The 21043-nt window shown below is 54.1% G+C and overlaps 1 protein-coding gene across 11 annotated transcripts in view; it reads right to left on the minus strand.

Annotated features, from left to right (window-relative positions):
- The window catches only part of RAP1GAP (RAP1 GTPase activating protein), a 186946-nt gene that overhangs the window by 61449 nt on the left and 104454 nt on the right, over positions 1-21043 (minus strand). For all 11 annotated transcript variants that reach the window (XM_074933969.1, XM_074933965.1, XM_074933967.1 and 8 more), the window contains one exon: positions 18304-18382. In XM_074933969.1, the coding sequence (XP_074790070.1) occupies positions 18304-18382 (79 nt within the window). The remainder of the gene's footprint in view (positions 1-18303; positions 18383-21043) is intronic.

A 21043-nucleotide genomic window follows, 5' to 3' on the forward strand; every position in this document is an offset into this window, starting at 1 on the left:
GTGTACCTGGCTAGTGCATCAGAGTTCAAAGTGCTGTCCAGAGCTGTCACAATGGAGCACTCTGGGATCGCTCCTGGAGGCCAATACCATCAATTTGCGTCCACCCTACCCCAAATTTGACCCAGCAAGGTCAATTTTAGCACTACTCCCCTCATCAGGGAGGAGTACAAAAGTCGATTTTAAGAGCCCTTTAGGTCGACGGAACAGAGTTGGTTGTGTGGACACAGTCATTTTTAAATTGACCTAACGCAGCTAAATTCGACCTAACCCTGTAGTGTAGACCAGGTCTTTGTGTGTAATCATAGAATCAGAGAATATCAGGGTTGGAAGGGACCTCAGGAGGTCATCTAGTCCCACCCCCTGCTCAAAGCAGGACTAACACCAACTAAATCATCCCAGCCAGGGCTTTGTCAAGCCTGACCTTACAAACCTCAAGGAAGGAGATTCCACCACCTCCCTAGGTAATGCATTCCAGTGCTTTACCACGGTCCTAGTGATGTATTAGTTGGTCAGCCCACACTGCAAGGATAATGGATCTACTAATGATGGCTCTATTATAGCCAGTCTCCTTTAGTTCAAGTGTCAGCTGCCTCATTTTTGGAGCCGTAGGTCCAAGGTTCTAAACCTGGCTCCCTAGAAGCGTTCGTGACTTATAGCATCATCATTTCTTGTCTGTAGCTATGAATGTGTTCCACTGGGTACTGTGGACCAGGGGTGGGCAAACTTTTCGGCCTGAGGGCCACATCAAGGTGCAAAACTGTATGGAGGGCCAGGTAGGGAAGGCTGTGCCACCCAGACAGCTTGGCCCCCCACCCCCTATTTGCCCTCTCCCACTTCCCGCCCCCTGACTGCCCCCCTCAGAACCCCCAATCCATCCAACACCCCCACTCCTTGTCCCCTGACTGCCCCCTCCTGGGACCCCCCGCCCCAAACTGCTCCCCAGGACCCCACCCCCTATCTAGCCCCTCTGCTCCCTGGCCCCCTGGGACTGCCCCGATCTATCCAACCCCCTGTTCCCTGACCCCTGACCAACCCAGAACCTCCGCCCCATCCAACCGCCCTCTGCTCCCTGTCCCCTGACTGCCCCCTGGGATCCCCCACCCCTAACCGTCCCCTGCTCCCAGTCCCCTGACTGCCCCCTGGGATCCCCCACCCCTAACCGTCCCCTGCTCCCAGTCCCCTGACTGCCCCCTGGGACCCCCTACCCAACCCCCCCACCACTGCACGCTTGCCGGGGCAGGAGCTCGCAGCCCTGTTGCCCGCGCAGTGGTGTGGATGCAGGGGAGGGGGAACAGTGGCGGAGGGGACGGGGCAAGCCTCCTGGGCCAGGAGCTCAGGGGCCGGGCAGGATGGTCCCACAGGCCAGATGTGGCCCACGGGCCATGGTTAGCCCACCTCTGCTGTAGACTGTTACCAAAACTCATTCCCATCCGATGAACCCCAGGTGAAATGAGCTGGGGGTGTCAATGCAGTTCCTAGAAAGGTAGCATCCACGTCCCTTCAGCTGCCCCCATTTTCATAAGCATCCTCAGCAATTAGGACCTGAATGGATCCTAGAGTCTGAGCCCTCCACTCTTGGTTCGGAGGGTTGTTCATGAGGCACAATGGCTGGGGCAGGGAGTGCCTGGGGGCTCTTGATCTGCAGCCAGGCAGTTTGTAGAGTGAGTGCCCAGCCTTCACCCCAGCACCTTTCCTCAGCACACACCGCGCTTGGATCCTCAGCTGGTAAGAACCCATATCCCTCCACTGTCTCAGGGTCATAAAGGACTTTCCTCCTGGGTCAAATTGTTAGCACCCTGGGGGAGAGGTCATCTTCCTCTGCAAAATCACCCGCTGGGACCAGCTGGGTAGGTCTCAGCTAATTCATTTCCTGCAATTGTTGGAGCCTTGAGCATTGCGTTACTGAGGGAGGCGGTGGAATCTCCTTCCTTAGAGGTTTTTAAGGCCCGGCTTGATAAAGCCCTGGCTGGGATGATTTAGTCGGGGATTGGTCCTGCTTTGAGTGGGAGGTGGGACTAGATGACCTCCTGAGGTCCCTTCCAGCCTTGGTATTCTGTGATTCTGTGACCGGTGACCTCTTGCTCTCTCCTGGGCTGGCTCTGCCGGTGGGTCACAGCAGTTTAGTTTCCTGAGGGCTGAAAGGTTTTAGTCTAACCCAAGTTATGAGGCTCAGTATCAGGTGATGGTGAAATTTAAGGGCCTGTGACACACAGGAGGTCAGACTAGATCGGGGCGGGGAACATTCTTTCCACTGACCCACAGGGAAATCAGTTGCAGGCCACACACTGTGCCGCGGGGGGGCGGGGGGCGGCCGCAGAGGCTCAGGGCTTCCCCTAGGCTCCGGAGTGGGGCCAGGAATGAGAGGATCAGGGTGCAGGAGGGGGCTCCAGGCTGGGGCACGGGTTTGGAGTGTGGGACGAGGTTCAGGCTCTGGGAGAGGCTCAGGGCTGGGGCACGGGTGTGGGTGGGGGTACGGGATCTGGGAGGGAGTTAGGGTATGGGAGGGGGTTCCAACCTGGGGCAGGGGGTTCGGGGTGTGGGCTCTGGCCGGGTGGTGCTTACCTCAGGTGGCTCCCAGTCAGTGGCACTATGGGGCTAAGGCAGGCTCCCTGCCTGCCCTGGGTTCATGCTGCTCCTAGAAGGGGCCTCCATGTCTGGCCCCTAGGCGGAGGAGCCAGGGAGCCCACAGGCGCCACCCCTGCAGCTCCCATTGGCCATGGTTCCCGGCCAATGAGAGCTGCGGAGCTGGTGCTGGGGGTGGGGGCAGCACACGGACCTTCCCTGATCGTCCCTGCACCTAGGGGCCACACGGACAGGCCAGCCGCCCCCGGGAGCTGTGTGGAGCCGACCAGACTTTTAATGGCCTGGCAACCCCAGCTTCTTCCTGCAGCAGGGTGAGCTGGCGCTCATGGCTCCAGCCCCATGTTGGGGTGCTGAAGCTCGGGGCTTCTGGCCCACAGCACGGAGACTTGCTGTGGGCCAGATGAAATGAAGAAGGGGGCTGGATCCGGCCTGCAGGTTGTAGGTTCCCCACCCCTGGACTAGACGATCACGTGTTACCTTCTAGCCCTAGGCACTGTGGTCTCACCCCTGGGGAGGATCTGGGCCATGACAGTTTCATTGTGTTTTAAAAGGGCCATTTCCCTTGTGAAATATGGTGGTGCACATCGTGAGCCAAATGCTAATAAATTGCCCACTAGTATCCAGTGCCATCAGCAGAACATAAGAACATAAGAACGGCCACACTGGGTCAGACCAAAGGTCCATCTAGCCCAGTATCCTGTCTTCTGACAGTGGCCAGTGCCAGGTGCCCCAGAAGAAATTAACAGAACCGGTAATCATCAAGTGATCCATCCCCTGTCCCTCATTCCCAGCTTCTGGCAAACAGAGGCTAGGGACATCATCCCTGCCCAGCCTGGCTAATAGCCATTGGTGGACCTATCCTCCATGAATTTATCTAGTTCTTTTTTGAACCCTGTTATGGTCTTGGCCTTCACAACATCCTCTGGCAAGGAGTTCCACAGGTTGACTGTGCATTGTGTGAAGAAATACTTCCTTTTATTTGTTTTAAACCTGCTGCCTATTAATTTCATTTGGTGACCCCTAGTTCTTGTGTTATGAGAAGTAGTAAACAACACTTCCTTATCTACTTTCTCTACACCAGTCATGATTTCATAGGCCTCTATCACATCCCCCCTTAGCCGTCTCTTTTCCAAGCTGAAAAGTCCCAGTCTTTTTAATCTCTCCTCATATGGAAGCCGTTCCAGACCCCTCATCATTTCTGTTGCCCTTTTCTGAACCTTTTCCAATGTATCTTTTTTGAGATGGGGCGACCACATCTGCATGCAGTATTCAAGATGAGGTTCCGGTACGAAACTGCAGAAAAACCTGAGTGTCTCTGGATTAAGTTTAGAAGTGTGAGCAACAAGAGTGATGTAGTGGTGGGAGTCTGCTATAGACCACCGGATCAGGGGGATGAGGTGGATGAGGCTTTCTTCCGGCAACTCGCAGAAGCTACTAGATCGCACGCCCTGGTTCTCATGGGTGACTTTAATTTTCCTGATATTTGCTGGGAGAGCAATACAGCGGTGCATAGACAATCCAGGAAGTTTTTGGAAAGCGTAGGGGACAATTTCCTGGTGCAAGTGCTAGACGAGCCAACTAGGGGGGGAGCTTTTCTTGACCTCCTGCTCACAAACAGGGAAGAATTAGTGGGGGAAGCAAAAGTGGATGGGAATCTGGGAGGCAGTGACCATGAGATGGTCGAGTTCAGGATCCTGACACAGGGAAGAAAGGTAAACAGCAGGATACGGACCCTGGACTTCAGGAAAGCAGACTTTGACTCCCTCAGGGAGCGGATGGGTAGGATCCCCTGGGGGACTAACATGAAGGGGAAAGGAGTCCAGGAGAGCTGGCTGTATTTCAAGGAATCCCTGTTGAGGTTACAGGGACAAACCATCCCGATGAGTCGAAAGAATAGTAAATATGGCAGGTGACCAGCTTGGCTTAATGGTGAAATCCTAGCGGATCTTAAACATAAAAAAGAAGCTTACAAGAAGTGGAAGGTTGGACATATGACCAGGGAAGAGTATAAAAATATTGCTCGGGCATGTAGGAATGAAATCAGGAGGGCCAAATCGCACCTGGAGCTGCAGCTAGCAAGAGATGTCAAGAGTAACAAGAAGGGTTTCTTCAGGTATGTTGGCAACAAGAAGAAAGCCAAGGAAAGTGTGGGCCCCTTACTGAATGAGGGAGGCAACCTAGTGACAGAGGATGTGGAAAAAGCTAATATGCTCAATGCTTTTTTTGCCTCTGTCTTCACGAAAAAGGACAGCTCCCAGACTGCTGCGCTGGGCATCGCAACATGGGGAGTAGATGGCCAGCCCTCTGTGGAGAAAGAGGTGGTTAGGGACTATTTAGAAAAGCTGGACGTGCACAAGTCCATGGAGCCGGACGAGTTGCATCCGAGAGTGCTAAAGGAATTGGCGGATGTGATTGCAGAGCCATTGGCCATTATCTTTGAAAACTCGTGGCGAACGGGGGAAGTCCCAGGTGACTGGAAAAAGGCTAATGTAGTGCCAATCTTTAAAAAAGGGAAGAAGGAGGATCCTGGGAACTACAGGCCGGTCAGCCTCACCTCAGTCCCCGGAAAAATCATGGAGCAGGTCCTCAAGGAATCAATCCTGAAGCACTTACACGAGAGTAAAGTGATCAGGAACAGTCAGCATGGATTCACCAAGGGAAGGTCATGCCTGACTAATCTAATCGCCTTCTATGATGAGATTACTGATTCTGTGGATGAAGGGAAAGCAGTGGATGTATTGTTTCTTGACTTTAGCAAAGCTTTTGACACGGTCTCCCACAGTATTCTTGTCAGCAAGTTAAAGAAGTATGGGCTGGATGAATGTACTATAAGGTGGGTAGAAAGTTGGCTAGATTGTCGGGCTCAACAGGTAGTGATCAATGGCTCCTTGTCTAGTTGGCAGCCGGTGTCAAGTGGAGTGCCCCAGGGGTCGGTCCTGGGGCCGGTTTTGTTCAATATCTTCATAAATGATCTGGAGGATGGTGTAGATTGCACTCTGAGCAAATTTGCGGATGATACTAAACTGGGAGGAGTGGTAGATACATTGGAGGGCAGAGATAGGATACAGAGGGACCTGGACAAATTGGAGGATTGGGCCAAAAGAAACCTGATGAGGTTCACTAAGGATAAATGCAGGGTCCTGCACTTAGGACGGAAGAACCCAATGCACAGCTACAGACTAGGGACTGAATGGCTAGGCAGCAGTTCTGCGGAAAAGGACCTAGGGGTTACAGTAGACGAGAAGCTGGATATGAGTCAGCAGTGTGCCCTTGTTGCCAAGAAGGCCAATGGCATTTTGGGATGTATAAGTAGGGGCATAGCGAGCAGATCGAGGGACGTGATCGTTCCCCTCTATTCGACATTGGTGAGGCCTCATCTGGAGTACTGTGTCCAGTTTTGGGCCCCACACTACAAGAAGGATGTGGATAAATTGTAGAGAGTCCAACGAAGGGCAACAAAAATGATTAGGGGTCTGGAACACATGACTTATGAGGAGAGGCTGAGGGAACTGGGATTGTTTAGTCTGCAGAAGAGAAGAATGAGGGGGGATTTGATAGCTGCTTTCAACTACCTGAGAGGTGGTTCCAAAGAGGATGGTTCTAGACTATTCTCAGTGGTAGAAGAGGACAGGACAAGGAGTAATGGTCTCAAGTTGCAGTGGGGGAGGTTTAGGTTGGATATTAGGAAAAACTTTTTCACTAGGAGGGTGGTGAAACACTGGAATGCGTTACCTAGGGAGGTGGTAGAATCTCCTTCCTTAGAAGTTTTTAAGGTCAGGCTTGACAAAGCCCTGGCTGGGATGATTTAATTGGGGATTGGTCCTGCTTTGAGCAGGGGGTTGGACTAGATGACCTCCTGAGGTCCCTTCCAACCCTGATATTTTATGATTCTATGATTCTATGTACCATGGATTTATACAGAGGCAATATGATATTTTCTGTCTTATTCTCTCTCCCCTTCTTCATGATTCCCCCCACAACATTCTGTTTGCTTTTTTGGCTGCTGCTGCACATTGAGTGGATGTTTTCAGAGAACTATCCACAATGATTCCAAGATCTCTTTCTTGAGTGGAAACAGCTAATTTAGACCCCATCAGATACTCATCGGATACTCATTTAGACACTCATCAGAGCAGAGAGTTGCTCCGAGGAAGCCTGTGGATTAGACTCATCTCGGAGCTGCACCAGCCAGACCCCAGGAGTTTTGAACCAAACTGCCAGCCACACAGCAAGCAACTGAGAGGCAGACGTCATGGCTCAGATCTCGGAGTGGACCTGACTCGAGCACTGCCGTCACTCTCCCTGGGGCTGGAGACTGCTCCTGGCAGGTTCCTCTGTTGTCTAATGTTGCTGCTAGTGAGTCGTTCTGCTCCTCAGCTTCCTTGTTAAACATGCCCGGCATGTGGAAAGAACCTGTTCCCCAGTGCTGCCCAGGCTGGTACTGGAACTCCCTGGTGAGTGTGTGGTACAGGTGCCCTTTGCGCTAACCCACCTCCTTTCACCTGCTGAGTTCATTCCTCTAGCCCCAAGCTCAGATGTGGCCCAGCTGGAGGTCACATCGCTGAGCCACCTGCAGCACACATAGTGCAGACTCCTATGCAGCCACCTTCACCTGGATTATGGGGCTGTGTGGTTCAGAGGCTACGAGTAAGAGAATCATAGAATATCAGGGTTGGAAGGGACCTCAGGAGGTCATCTAGTCCAACCCCCTGCTCAAAGCAGGACCAACCCCAACTAAATCATCCCAGCCAGGGCTTTGTCAAGCCTGACCTTAAAAACTTCTAAGGAAGGAGATGCCACCACCTCCCTAGGTAACCCATTCCAGTGCTTCACCACCCTCCGAGTGAAAAAGTTTTTCCTAATATCCAACCTAAAACTCCCCCACTGCAAATTGAGACCATTACTCCTCGTTCTGTCATCAGGTACCACTGAGAACAGTCTAGAACCATCCTCTTTGGAACCCCCTTTCAGGTAGTTGAAAGCAGCTATCAAATCCCCCCTCATTCTTCTCTTCCGCAGACTAAACAATCCCAGTTCCCTCAGCCTCTCCTCATAAGTCATGTGTTCCAGTCCCCTAATGCTTTTTGTTGCCCTCCGCTGGACGCTTTCCAATTTTTCCCATCCTTCTTGTAGTGTGTGGCCCAAAACTGGACACAGTACTCCAGATGAGGCCTCACCAATGTCGAATAGAGGGGAACAATCACGTCCCTTGATCTACTGGCAATGCCTGTACTCATACAGCCCAAAATGCCATTGGTCTTCTTGGCAACAAGGGCACACTGTTGACTCATATCCAGCTTGTCGTCCACTGTAACCCCTAGGTCCTTTTCTGCAGAACCGCTGCCTAGCCATTCGGTCCTGTGACAAAGCTCTGTCCTTGCCTCCGTGGGTCCCGTGTTTCCTGGCGGATTTCGCTAGGCTCAGAGGCTCACTGTGACCCTCCATGTAACCCTTCTTTCTCTAGAGACAAGGGTCACAGTCTACTGAGCCATTTTCATCATTAGCCAGCGAGGGAGGAGAGGAGAAATTATCCTTCTTTGCACAGTCTCTGTTGTCTTCCCGTCTTAGTGATTAATCAGGGGACAAAGGGGGGGGGGGAGCCCGGGCCCACCCTCTACTCCGGGCTCCAGCTCAGGGACCCTAATAGTATCAGCTATGGTAGCTGACCTTTTAGAAACATGACATGTACAATTCCCTGGACTACTTCCCCCACAGCAGCCCTCACTTCCTCAAGCTCCACTTCACCCTTACCTCAGGGCCTCCTTCCTTGTGCCTGATGTGGTGTGTACTACTCAGCCTCTCCAACAGCACAACTTCCTCCCACAGCTCCTGACATGCACACCCACCTGACTAACTGGGAGGCTTTCAACTAGTTTCAGCCAGCCCCTGATTGGCTTCAGGTGTCCCAATCAACCTAGCCTTCTCCCTGCCTTCTGGAAAGTTCTTAATTGGCCCCAGGTGTCTTAATTGACCTGGACCAGCTTCCATTTCACTTAACCTGGTACCAGGGATTTGTTTAGCCTGGAGCTAATATATCTATCTCCCACTACTTTTCTATAGCCATCTGGCCTTGCCCCGTCACATATCCTCCCCCCCTCCCCCCCCGCTCAACACCATAGAGCTAGGCAACTTGGGATGCCAGGCAGTATGCTCGTGACAGACCATCAGCGTTGCCATGGTGGCATGCAGCCCTGTGCCGTATGCGGAACTGGAATGGTTGGAGGGATAAGAACCACCTGGTGACCCTTGCATTCTTTTCCTTATTCCGCTGCATCCACTGGAGGGGTGCATGGTCCGTCACAAGAGTAAACCGCCGGCCTAAGAGGTAATAATGCAGTGTCTCCATAGCCCATTTGACAGCAAGGCATTCTCTCTTGACTACTGCGTATTTCTGTTCTCTTGGGAGAAGCTTTCTGCTTAGGTAGAGGATCGGGTGTTCCTCTTCTCCCACCATTTGCGACAGAACTGCTCCCAACCCCACCTCGGAATCGTCTGTTTGTAAAATAAATTCCCTGTTAAAGTCCGGGGCTATGAGTATGGGGTCATTACAGAGGGCTGTCCGAAGGTCTGTAAATGCCCCCTCTGCTGCGTTGGTCCACTTTACCATGCCTGGACCTCGGGCCTTCACCAGGTCCATTAGGGGACTTGCCCTAGTGGCGAAGTGGGGAATAAACCGTCGGTAGTAGCCTACCACGCCTAGGAACACACGGGCCTGCTTCTTTCAGGTCGGCTGGGGCCAGTTTTGAATTGCCTCTAGCTTATTCAATTGGGGCTTCACTATGCCCCTTCCCACAATATATCCCAGGTACTTAGCCTCTGCTAGCCCTAAGGCGCATTTAGCGGGATTAGCAGTGGGGCCAGCCCGCCTTAAGGTGCGCAGTACTGCCTCAACTTTCTCCAAGTGGGTTCCCCAGTCTGGCGTATGGATGATGACATCATCTAAGTATGCAGCTGCATAACTAGTATGGGGGCGCAGCAGCTTATCCATGAGGCGGTGGAATGTGGCTGGAGCCCCATGTAGCCCAAAAGGGAGAACGGTGTACTGGAATAGCCCATCCGGGGCGGAGAATGCTGTCTTTTCTTTAGCTTCTTTGGTCAGAGGAATCTGCCAGTACCCTTTTGTCAGATCCAGTGTAGTGAAGAATCGGGCACTACCCAGTTCGTCGATGCGTGGTATGGTGTATGCATCAAACTGGGATATTTCATTCAGTCGGTGAATCATTACAGAATCTCATGGAACCATCAGGTTTAGGCACTAGAACAATTGGACTGGACCACTGACTGTAAGATTCTTCAATAACCCCTAATTCTAACATTTTCTTTACTTCAGCCTTGATTTCTTCTGTTTTGGCTGCTGGGATTCGGTAGGGTCTCAATGTTACCTTGGCTCCGGGGATCATGCGGATATGGTGATAGGTCTCAGTCGTCCACCCTGGTTTTGTAGAGAACACATCTCTGTTGCGATTAATCATGTCGGCTGCCTCGATCTTTTGAATCGGTGTCAAGTCGGATGATATCCTCACTTGCTCGTGTAAGTTATCCTCCTGGGGAAGGGTCTCCTGCATGACTAAGCATGCCTCTCGATCGTGCCAAGGTTTTAGATGATTGATGTGGTAAATTTGCTCCGATTTCCAGTGGCCTGGCTGCCGCACCTTATAGTTCACCTCTCCCACGGCTTTGATTATTTCGTAGGGTCCCTGCCACTGGGCCAACAGTTTACTTTCTGCTGTGGGCACCAGGACCATCACCCAATCCCCTGGTTGGAACCATCGAAGCTTCGCTTGGTGGTTATAATGGGTTTGTTGGGTCTCCTGTACTCTCTCCAAGTGTTCCCGTACAATGGGCGTAACTCGGGCTATCCGATCTCTCATCTGCAGTACATGCTCAACTATGTTCCTTCCGGGATTTGGCTCCTCTTCCCAGGCTTCTCTGGCTATATCCAATATGCCCCGAGGGTGGCGCCCATATAGTAGTTTGAATGGAGGGAAACCCGTGGAGGCTTGCGGAACCTCCCGGATGGCGAACATGAGGTAAGGCAATAGGGTATCCCAGTCTTTCCCATCCCGGCTCACCACTTTCCTGATCATGGCCTTGAGGGTCCTATTGAACCTTTCCACAAGGCCATCTGTTTGCGGGTGGTATACAGAGGTCCGTAGGGCTTGTACATGGAGCAATGAACAGAGATCTTTCATCAACGTGGACATGAAAGGTGTCCCTTGATCAGTCAATATCTCCTTGGGTAGCCCAACCCGGGCAAAGATCTGTACTAGCTCCTTAGCTATTGTCTTGGAAGCTGTGTTGCGCAGGGGAACAGCTTCCAGGTACCGGGTTGCATAGTCCAGTACAACAAGCACATGTTGGTGGCCCCGAGCTGTCTTCTCTAGGGGCCCTATCAGATCCATGGCTATCCATTCGAAAGGAACCTCTATTATTGGAAGAGGTATCAAAGGAGCCCGCAAGTGTGGGCGAGGGCTATGTAACTGACACTCTGGACAAGAGGTGCAGTATCGCCGGACATCTTCATGTACTCCTGGCCAGAAGAACCTCCGCAGGATCCGTGCCTGGGTTTTCTCTACCCCTAGGTGTCCTCCAAACAGGTGACTGTGGGCGAGACTCAATATGGCTTTTTGATGTTTTTGTGGCACCAGCAGTTGTTGTATCTCTTGCTCCTGCATTTGCACCACGTGGTACAGGAGATCTTTCTTCACTATAAAGTAAGGTCCGAGACCTTCCCATCCATGGGTATCCCATCGATCTCGGCCACCTCTTTCCTGGTGTTATCATATCTGGGGTCCTCCGCCTGGTCCCGCCCAAAAGTCTCTCTCCCGGGACTAACCTGCCCAAGCTCCCAGGGGCCGGCTTCTTCTTCTTCCAACGGCTCACCGCCGTCATGGCTGGGGGCAGCTTCTGGCTCACCTTCTGTGGTGGAAGTTTCTCTGTTGGCTGCTTGCATCCATCTGCCTATGAGGGAGGTCTTCTGGCCCTGGGTCAGGATCCGGGTTCCCAAGGCCTTCGCAGCCTTCCTCTCTTTTTTTGTCTTCCGGGTCTTTCAGGGGGCTGAGAACAGATCCTGAGAAATCTCAGCAAACATTGGCGGTTGACATTCCCCCGGTGACAAGCCGCTGTCCTCAGCGTCCCCACCTCCCTCCAGTCTCTCCGGGGGGAGTAAATTATCAAACCCTGGATAGTCCCTCCCAATGACTACAGGATATGGAAGTTTAGGAACTACGCCCACGGTCACCTCAATGGGGTTTCCCTGAACCTCTATCTCCACTGGGACGGTGGGGTAATGGCTCACGGCCCCATGCATGCACCTCACTGCTACGCATTTGGCTTGTAGCAGCTGACTATTTTTTACCAGCTTACCCAATATGAGGGTGATAGCACTCCCAGAGTCCACAAGCACCGTAGTCTCTGCTCCATTTATCCTCACTGGCCTAGTGTAATTATGCGGGACTAATGCAACCCCCGTGAGGTGGATAAAGGAGCATGGGACCTCCCAATCCCCCAAGTTACATTGCATAGACTCCTCAGTGCTGGGACACTGTGCTGTTATGTGTCCCCACTCCCCACATGCATAACATCTATAATTGCTTTTAATCACTCCCCTATCCTGGGGGTTAGGGGTTTAGTCCCGGGGTTCCCCCCACTCAGGCCAATCCCTTCCTTCTGGGGTCTCCGCTGGTTTTCAGCCCCCCCTCTTCTTCCACCTAGGACTCCCCGGGGTTTGGCTGCCCAACCTTCCAGGGTTGGGGTCGGGTGCTTGCTTCGAAAGGGGCCTTCCTTGGGTAGTTGGGTCAGTTCCCTGGCTGTCATCCATCTTTCTACCAGTGTGATCATCTCGTCATACGTGGATGGATCATTCTGGCCTACCCATTTGCAGAGATCAGGTGGCAGTCCCCGCATGTAATGTTCGATGACCAGGGTCTCCAAAATCTCCTTCGGCCTGCACAGCTCAGGTTGTAACCACTTCCGTGGGAGGTGTATGAGGTCGACTAGCTGGGACCTCGGGGGTTTGTTCTCCTGGTATTTCCACTCATGGAACCTCTGGGCCCTTACCACTGCCGTTACCCCTGATCATGCTAGGATCTCTGCCTTCAGACGGGTATAGTCAGTGGCATCCATGGCAGGCAAGTCAAAGTAGGCCTTCTGGGCCTCTCCACACAAAAAAGGGGTGAGAATGCTGGCCCACTGCTCCTGGGGCCACGCCTCACGCTGAGCAGTCCTTTCGCATGAGAGGCGATATGCCTCTATGTCATCTCCTGACGTCATCTTTGGCAGACAACCAGTGGCCCTCAGGGTTCACGTCCCGTTGGACCCCCGGGCCTGGGTGGTGAGGATCTTCAGCTGGTCCACCACCTCTCTCAAGAGGGCACGATCTTGGGTCGTCTGGCTCATCAATAATTGATTGGTTTCCTCCTGTAGCCGCATAGCCTCCTGTTGTGCCATTGCCTTAACCCGGGTGGCCACCTGCTGGGCTGCCACAGCTTGTACCAGAGCTCTCACCACCTCCTCCATTGTGGTACAAAGCAAACAAACAAAAACCAAAAAAAAAAAATCCAAAACCCTAGTGCACTTTTTTTTTAAACCTCTTTCTTCCGCCACGCTGTGAACGAAATCCCACTTCTTACACCAGTTGTGACAAAGCTCTGTCCTTGCCTCCATGGGTCCCGTGTTTCCTGGCGGATTTCGCTAGGCTCAGAGGCTCACTGTGACCCTCCATGTAACGCTTCTTTCTCTAGAGACAAGGGTCACAGTCTACTGAGCTATTTTCATCATAAGCCAGCAAGGGAGGTGAGGAGAAGTTATCCTTCTTTGCACAGTCTCTGTTGTCTCCCAGTCTCAGTGATTAATCAGGGGGCAAAGTGGGGGGGGGAGCCCGGGCCCACCCTCTACTCCGGGCTCCAGCTCAGGGACCCTAATAGTATCAGCTATGGTAGCTGACCTTTTAGAAACACGACACGTACAATTCCCTGGGCTACTTCCCCCATAGCAGCCCTCAATTCCTCAAGCTCCACTTCACCTTTACCTCAGGGCCTCCTTCCTTGTGCCTGATGTGGTGTGTACTACTCAGCCTCTCCAACAGCGCAACTTCCTCCCACAGCTCCTGACATGCACATGCACCTGAAGTGGTTCGGGACTATTTAGAAAAGCTGGACGAGCACAAGTCCATGGGGCTAGATGCGCTGCATCCGAGAGTGCTAAAGGAGTTGGCAGATGTGATTGCAGAGCCATTGGCCATTATCTTTGAAAACTCATGGCGATCGGGGGAAGTCCCAGATGACTGGAAAAAGGCTAATGTAGTGCCCATCTTTAAGAACGGGAAGAAGGAGCATCCTGGGAACTACAGACCAGTCAGCCTCACCTCGGTTCCTGGAAAAATCATGGAGCAGGTCTTCAAGGAATCAGTTCTGAAGCACTTAGAGGAGAGGAAAGTGATCAGGAACAGTCAGCATGGATTTACCAAGGGAAAGTCATGCCTGACTAAACTAATTGCCTTCTATGATGAGATAACTGGCTCTGTGGATGAGGGGAAAGCGGTGGACGTGTTGTTCCTTGACTTTAGCAAAGCTTTTGATACGGTCTCCCACAGTATTCTTGCCAGCAAGTTAAAGAAGTATGGGCTGGATGAATGGACTACAAGGTGAATAGAAAGTTGGCTAGATTGTCGGGCTCAACGGGTAATGATCAATGGCTCCATGTCTAGTTGGCAGCCGGTATCAAGTGGAGTGCCCCAAAGGTTGGTCCTCGGGCCAGTTTTGTTCAATATCTTCCTAAATGATCTGGAGGATGGTGTGGATTGCACCCTCAGCAAGTTTGCAGATGACACTAAACTGGGAGGAGAGGTAGATACGCTGGAGGGTAGGGATAGGATACAGAGGGACCCAGACAAATTAGAGGATTGGGCCAAAAGAAATCTGATGAGGTTCAACAAGGACAAGTGCAGAGTCCTGCATTTCGGACGGAAGAACCCCATGCACCACTACAGACTAGGGACTGAATGGCTCGGCAGCAGTTCTGCGGAAAAGGACCTAGGGGTTACAGTGGACGATAAGCTGGATATGAGTCAACAGTGTGCCCTTGTTGCCAAGAAGGCCAATGGCATTTTGGGATGTATATGAAGGGGCATTGCCAGCAGATCAAGGGACGTGATCATTCCCCTCTATTCGACATTGGTGAGGCCTCATCTGGAGTACTGTGTCCAGTTTTGGGCCCCACACTACAAGAAGGATGTGGAAAAATTGGAAAGCGTCCAGTGGAGGGCAACAAAAATGATTAGGGGACTGGAGCACATGACTTCTGAGGAGAGGCTGAGGGAACTGGGATTGTTTAGTCTGCGGAAGAGAAGAATGAGGGGGGATTTGATAGCTGCTTTCAACTACCTGAAGGGGGGTTCCAAAGAGGATGGCTCTAGACTGTTCTCAGTGGTAGCTGATGACAGAACAAGGAGTAATGGTCTCAAGTTGCAGTGGGGGAGGTTTAGGTTGGATATTAGGAAAAACTTTTTCACTAGGAGGGTGGTGAAATACTGGAATGCGTTACCTAGGGAGGTGGTGGCATCTCCTTCCTTAGAAGTTTTTAAGGTCAGGCTTGACAAAGCCCTGGCTGGGATGATTTAGTTGGGGTTGGTCCTGCTTTGAGCAGGGGGTTGGAGTAGATGACCTTCTGAGGTCCCTTCCAACCCTGATATTCTATGATTCTATGATGCATCTGGCACCAGCTACTGTCGGCAGACAGGACACTGGGCTAGATGGACCATTGGTCTGACCCACTATGGCTGTTCTTATGGGTGAGGAAATATCTTTTAATGGACTGTCTTCTATTGGTGAGGGAGACAAGCTTTTGAGCTTACACAGAACTCTGGAAAACATACTCTTATGTTACGTTAACCTACAGCCTCAAATCAGCAAGTCCAGACAACCCATACTAGGAGTGCAGGGGGAGAGAGAGGACAGACCTTGTGAACCTCTGCCAACAAGATCTGAAACATCACCGAGAGCTGAAGTGGGCCCAGGTGGTTAAGAGGGAAGCAAACCTGATACTGATCTTCTGAAAGCAATCCCGGCAATTCTCATTGCATAAGACTAACTATAGTCCTGAGTCAAAGAAAGATTAGGAGAAAAAAAACAATCACTAAACAGTCAATAGGAGTCTTTCTGTTTGCTTCAAGGCCCTTTGAGTCTGGCCCCAGGGGAGAAACAGACCCAGGAGCAATTAGCATCCTGAGGGTGTACAGATGAAAACCTGCCAGTAAAGAAAACCAACCCGAGTGGCTGCAGGGCTTACAGAGGGTATCCAGGCTGAGGACTGGCTGGGCCTGGATCCCTCAGGAGCAGCTGTGGATTTCCTCAGAACTCTGGCTACTCTGGTCTCCCTAAACTTCACTCCACAATTAAGCCAAAAGGAGCCAGAGAGATCAGAACCGTGGGTGTGGCAGATGCAGGCTGCCATTTGGGGTTGGCAGGGGCACTGACCCTGCCCACAGTGGGCGACACCTTGGGGTGTGAGAGGACAGCAAAGCAGAGTGGGGCTTAGAACATGATGTGGCAGGGAAACGGGCAATGGGCTTCTGGGTCACGTCCTCTGATACATCATTTCAGCCAACAAGGAGGGACCAGTGCCCTTGTCCACAGCTCTCCTGCAGTCACCCTGGGTCTCTGAGGACATGGCACCAAAGGGAGGGACCCTGCCCTGTCAGGAGCTGGGCTTGGTGATGGGTGTGTGCCATCTCTGATGCTCATCCTCGCCCCCTGCCCTGGCACCCACTCTATGAGCCAGGCTGGTGAAGCAGGGACAGGGCAGGTCCATGGCTGGCTGGCGGGGGCCAGAACCCTCTGCCCTCTAGGCAGGCCCCAGCACCAGGCAGAGCTGCAGGCTCCCACCTCTGCCCTGCACCCATTTCCCTTTCAAATACTGAGGGGGGGATCAGCTGGGACAAATGGGGGAGGGCCTGGGCATGAAGAGGGAAGGAGGGGCCTGAAGAAAGGGAGCCAGGGAGTGGCGTGGGGAGGCTGTGGGGGGAGAGGGGAGGGAGCCTTAGGCAATGCTGGATTCAAGATCAGCTCAGGGACCTGGACTCAACTACACATGGAGCCCTGCTGGCCAGCAGTGTGAGTCTAACACGAGTACGAGGCACTCTGGGGCTCCAGGCTGGGCAGGGGGTCTGGAGTGAGGTTCAGCCCCATGGGAAACCAACGACTCCTGAATTAATCTGGCATCCCCGAGCCCCCGAGCCACCCCATGTACTGGCACAGCGGAGTGGCACCAGGACACAGCAGCACATGTGAGGGTGCACCCCCAGTCTTCACAATCACAAACCAGCGTGCACAGCCCCAGCGTCCACAAAAGACCCTACAATAACAAACCGGAACGCCTAGCCCATCATTCACAAGAGACCCTAAAATAACAAGGCAGGATGCATTGTGGGCAACCCTACAATAACAAACCGGAAGGTATAGCTCTAACATTCTCCAATGACCCTATAATAACAAAGCTGCAGAGCACCCATTAACAACCTACAGCCAAACGCCAGTCCCCACATCCCAGCCATCCCACCAGTGCACTCTTCAGAAGGAAGAAGCTGGGCCAGATCCCCCTCCTGTCGCTCTGCTGACCCTAACAGGGTTACCCCAGACCTGAATCTGGCCCACTGTGTTTTGGGGGCATTCACCTACTGTGAGGCAGCAGGGACTGAGTGAGGCGGTTTGACCTGGGAATGTGGCAGGGGAGTTTACTGGGACTGTCTGATCGGTGATGAGATAGCAGGGGGTGGCTTCACTGGCTGTCACCTGAGCCGGGAGGGGGGTTGGGTCCAGGTGACACCTTCTGCCCGGGAAACTGGACAAAGGCTGGAGGAGGAGCTGGGGGGAGGCTGGGGGAGTCGGCTGAAGGGGGTTTCATTTTTGGAGTGGGCTGGTGGGAGAGGAGGGAGCCCCCCCGAGAAAGACCTGACTAAGGGGTCCTGTTTATGCCTAACCTCTGGTCTGGACTATGTTCCTGTCGTTTCTAATAAACCGTCTGTTCTACTGGGTGGCTGAGAGTCACGGTGAATCGCAGGAAGTAGGGTTGCAGGGTCCTGAGTCCCCCAACCTCCGTGACACCTACCCAGTGTAGGGGAAGTGTCCTTGGGACAAAATCCCCAGCAGGACACTAGAATGCAAGCCTGCAAACACACAACCTTTCCTTCCTGCCCAGCTTGAGCCCAGCCCCAGCACCACCGGCAGGAGCTGGCACAAGTCCTGGAGTAGAGCGACCCCAACTAGAGGGAGCTTGGCTCTGTTGTGCCAGTGCAGAGGGGAGCTAGCAGCTACCCACCTCAGACTGCCCAGGCTGCAGAGACCTACCCATGACACCTTCACACGTGGTACACACATCCACTAATCAAAGGCCCCAGGCAGCAGCTCAGTATTGAGACCCTCCAACAAATAGAAACTGAGGCACAGAGCGGGCAGGACTTGCCCAAGCTCACATGAGTCAGACACAGGGCTGGGAGTGCAACCTCAGAGTCCCGACTCCAGGCCTCCTGCTTAGGCCACTATATCCCACTGCCTACCATGGCAAGCGCTCCCCCTGCAGAGCCTGCAGCTGGGGTGTCCCCGCCCAGGGCCTGTCTGCAGCCACGGCCCCCGGCTTGGTCACTGCTGCAGGGACCCACACCTGGGTGTCCCAGGGGACTCGGGAAGGTGCCGTGACGTGGGGGGGTACGGAGAGGACTCTTACCTTGGGGTGCGGGGGAGCAGAGCCCACCCAGGGCAGCTCTACGGTGTGTGAGACACATTGGCTTGGCTCATGGTTCTTCCTGAAAGAGAAGAAACCCACATATTACAGCAGGCCCCATGGCTGTGACCTCTCCAGCTGGGCTGGGGCCGGAGGGGCCAGGAGAGAGAGGTCAGCAGTGGGGATCCCAAAGGAGTCGAGGAAAGGGTAGTCCTGGGGAGCCACCGGGTGCTGCTCAGCTGCCACATCAGAGGGAGACGCAGCCTGGTAACGCGTCCAGGAGAGACGCGGCGCTGCAGGGGCCCACCAGGAGCTGGCTTCAGGTCACTTGCATTTCATGAAGATCCCCAGGAAAGTGCAGCAACAGCAAGCTGAACCGGACAAGTTACAAACACGCTACCGAAGCAGCCAGTGGAGAGCGCAGCTGCTCCACGGACTGCAACAGATGCTCCAACTCCTGCACCTGGTACCTTGCGTCTGGCTAGTGGACTGCAACCTGCGTTCCCCCATCCATCACACCTGGCCAGGGCCACACAGAGAGCTACCGAATTGCCACCCTCAGGAGGAGCAACAGCAGTTGCCTCGCTGCGAAGGAGACTGGGTTATTATCCAGGCAGCTGGTACTAGCGACGAGGGGCTCACACTGGCACAGGTGTGGAGCTGCAGCAGGTGGCCCCTTCATGCCACTGCAACTTTGAGGAACTGAACTGGGAACTCTGCCCAGCTGAAAACGAGGATGACAGCTCAGCCCCCAGCCTGAGAAAGCTGCCTGCTGGATGGCCTGAGGGGAAGCAGATTACAGCTCCCCGGCTCTCAGGCAGCACACAGAGCCACAGATCGCAGCATGCATCATTGTCTGCTCCCGCATAGAGCATCTGGTCTAGGCACCTGTGCTCTCATTGGAGGCACCCAACAGGGCAGCGCCAAGCTCTGGGGTGCATTTTCGCTGCCCCACGGCAAAGAATCCCCATGGCCTGGTTCTCAGCATGCAGGAGCCACAGATCCCAGTGCAGGGAGCCCTTGCTGCTCAGACCCACTGATGGGCCGGCCAGCTGAGTTTGCCTTCCTCCAGCAAATATTAATGCTGGCACCGCTGGACGGGCTCACCAGCAATGACAGGGGCAGGGCTACCATGCTCTGCATCCAGTGAAATCCTTCTAATTGCCATGTAGACCCTGCGCCAGTGAGCCTTGCACTCCTGCTCCCTGAACGCAGGGGCCACACTCTGTCACCCCCCTCCTCCCACTAGGGCAGGGGCAGGCAAACTTTTTGGCCTGAGGGCGCATCGGGTTTCAGAAATTGTATGGAGATCCGGTTAGGGGAGGCTCCGGACTGAGTCCCCAAACAGCCAGGTGTGGCCCAGCCCCCACCCCCTATCCGACCCCACCCTGCTTCTCGCCTCCCTGACGCGCCCCCCCCCAGGACCCCTGTCCCATCCAACCACCTCTTCTCCCTGTCCCCTGACTGCCCCTGCACCCCCCTGCCCCTAACTGCCCCCCACCGCCCCATCCAACCCCTCCTCTCCTTCCTGACTGCCTCCCCCGGGACCCCTGCCCCATCTACCCCCCGCTCCCTGACCACCCCTGGGACCCCGCCCCCATTCAACCCCCCTGTTCCCCACCCTCTGACCACCCTGACCCCTATCCACCCCCCCACCCCCTCAAACTCCCCTGCCCTCTAGCCAACCCGCCCTTCTCCTGCCCCCTCACCGCGCAGCACAGAGCCCAGGTCAGGCCGGGCTCTGCAGCCCCCCCACCCGGAGCATCACGCCAGCAGCGCAGTGAGCTGAGGCTGTGGGGGAGGGGGACAGTGGGGGAGGGGCCGGGGGACAGCCTCCCAGGCCAGGGGCTTAGGGGCCGGGCAGGAGGGTCCCACAGGCCAGATGTGGCCCACGGGCCGTAGTTTGCCCACCTCTGCACTAGGGTCTGTCTCACAGCATGGGCTGGGCTCTGAGCCCACATGTGCCAGCCGACCCCACACTGGGGTCAGGGAGTCACGCCGGATTGACACCACACATGTTTTCACACCCGTTACAACAGCGCCTGGAAAGCCCAGCTGCGATCAGTGCCCCTGCATGACCCCGCACAGACACAGCAAGCAGGGCCCTGCCCGCAGGGCTGAGTCTGAGCAGACCAAGCACCTGTGGCTGGCTCCATGGGCATGCGCCAAGGCTGGGGAGTGACTCACAGGATTGGCCCCGGCCAGGAGAGTCACCAAGATCCTCGACAGGGCCCCCAGTGTGCAGCGCCAGCAGGGACTCCTGGGCACCCTCTGCCCTGCCACCCTCCCCCAGGGCCCAGACCCACGGCATGCTGGGAGTCCCGCCCCGAGGGCTCAGAGTCATGGCACTCCCCTCCCCCAACCCTCGCAGGGCCTAGAACCAGAGCACACCAGGCACCCCCCACATCCCTTGCAGTGTGTGCAGTGTGACACCCTGGCACCCCAATATTCACCACTGTCATGTAATTAGGATATGTTTTGTACAAAGTGCTCCTTGTGAGGTGCCATTCTAAAAGTCTTGCTCTGCTAGACAGGCATATCTCGTTGGATTGCATGTGCTACCGTCGTGTGTGACGTTATGAAGTTGGGCTACGTATGTGTCACTGAAACATGTTGTGACGCTGAACGCACCCACAAGCCGCCTTTCGGGTACAACAGTAAAAAGCCGAACAGTGTGAATGGCTCATGGAGGAAATGCACAAGCACCAGGGTTACCCCAGGAACTGTGGACAATAGAAACCTC

This window comes from Natator depressus, chromosome 18 (genome assembly GCF_965152275.1).
Source record: "Natator depressus isolate rNatDep1 chromosome 18, rNatDep2.hap1, whole genome shotgun sequence".
Lineage (NCBI taxonomy): Eukaryota > Metazoa > Chordata > Testudines > Cheloniidae > Natator > Natator depressus.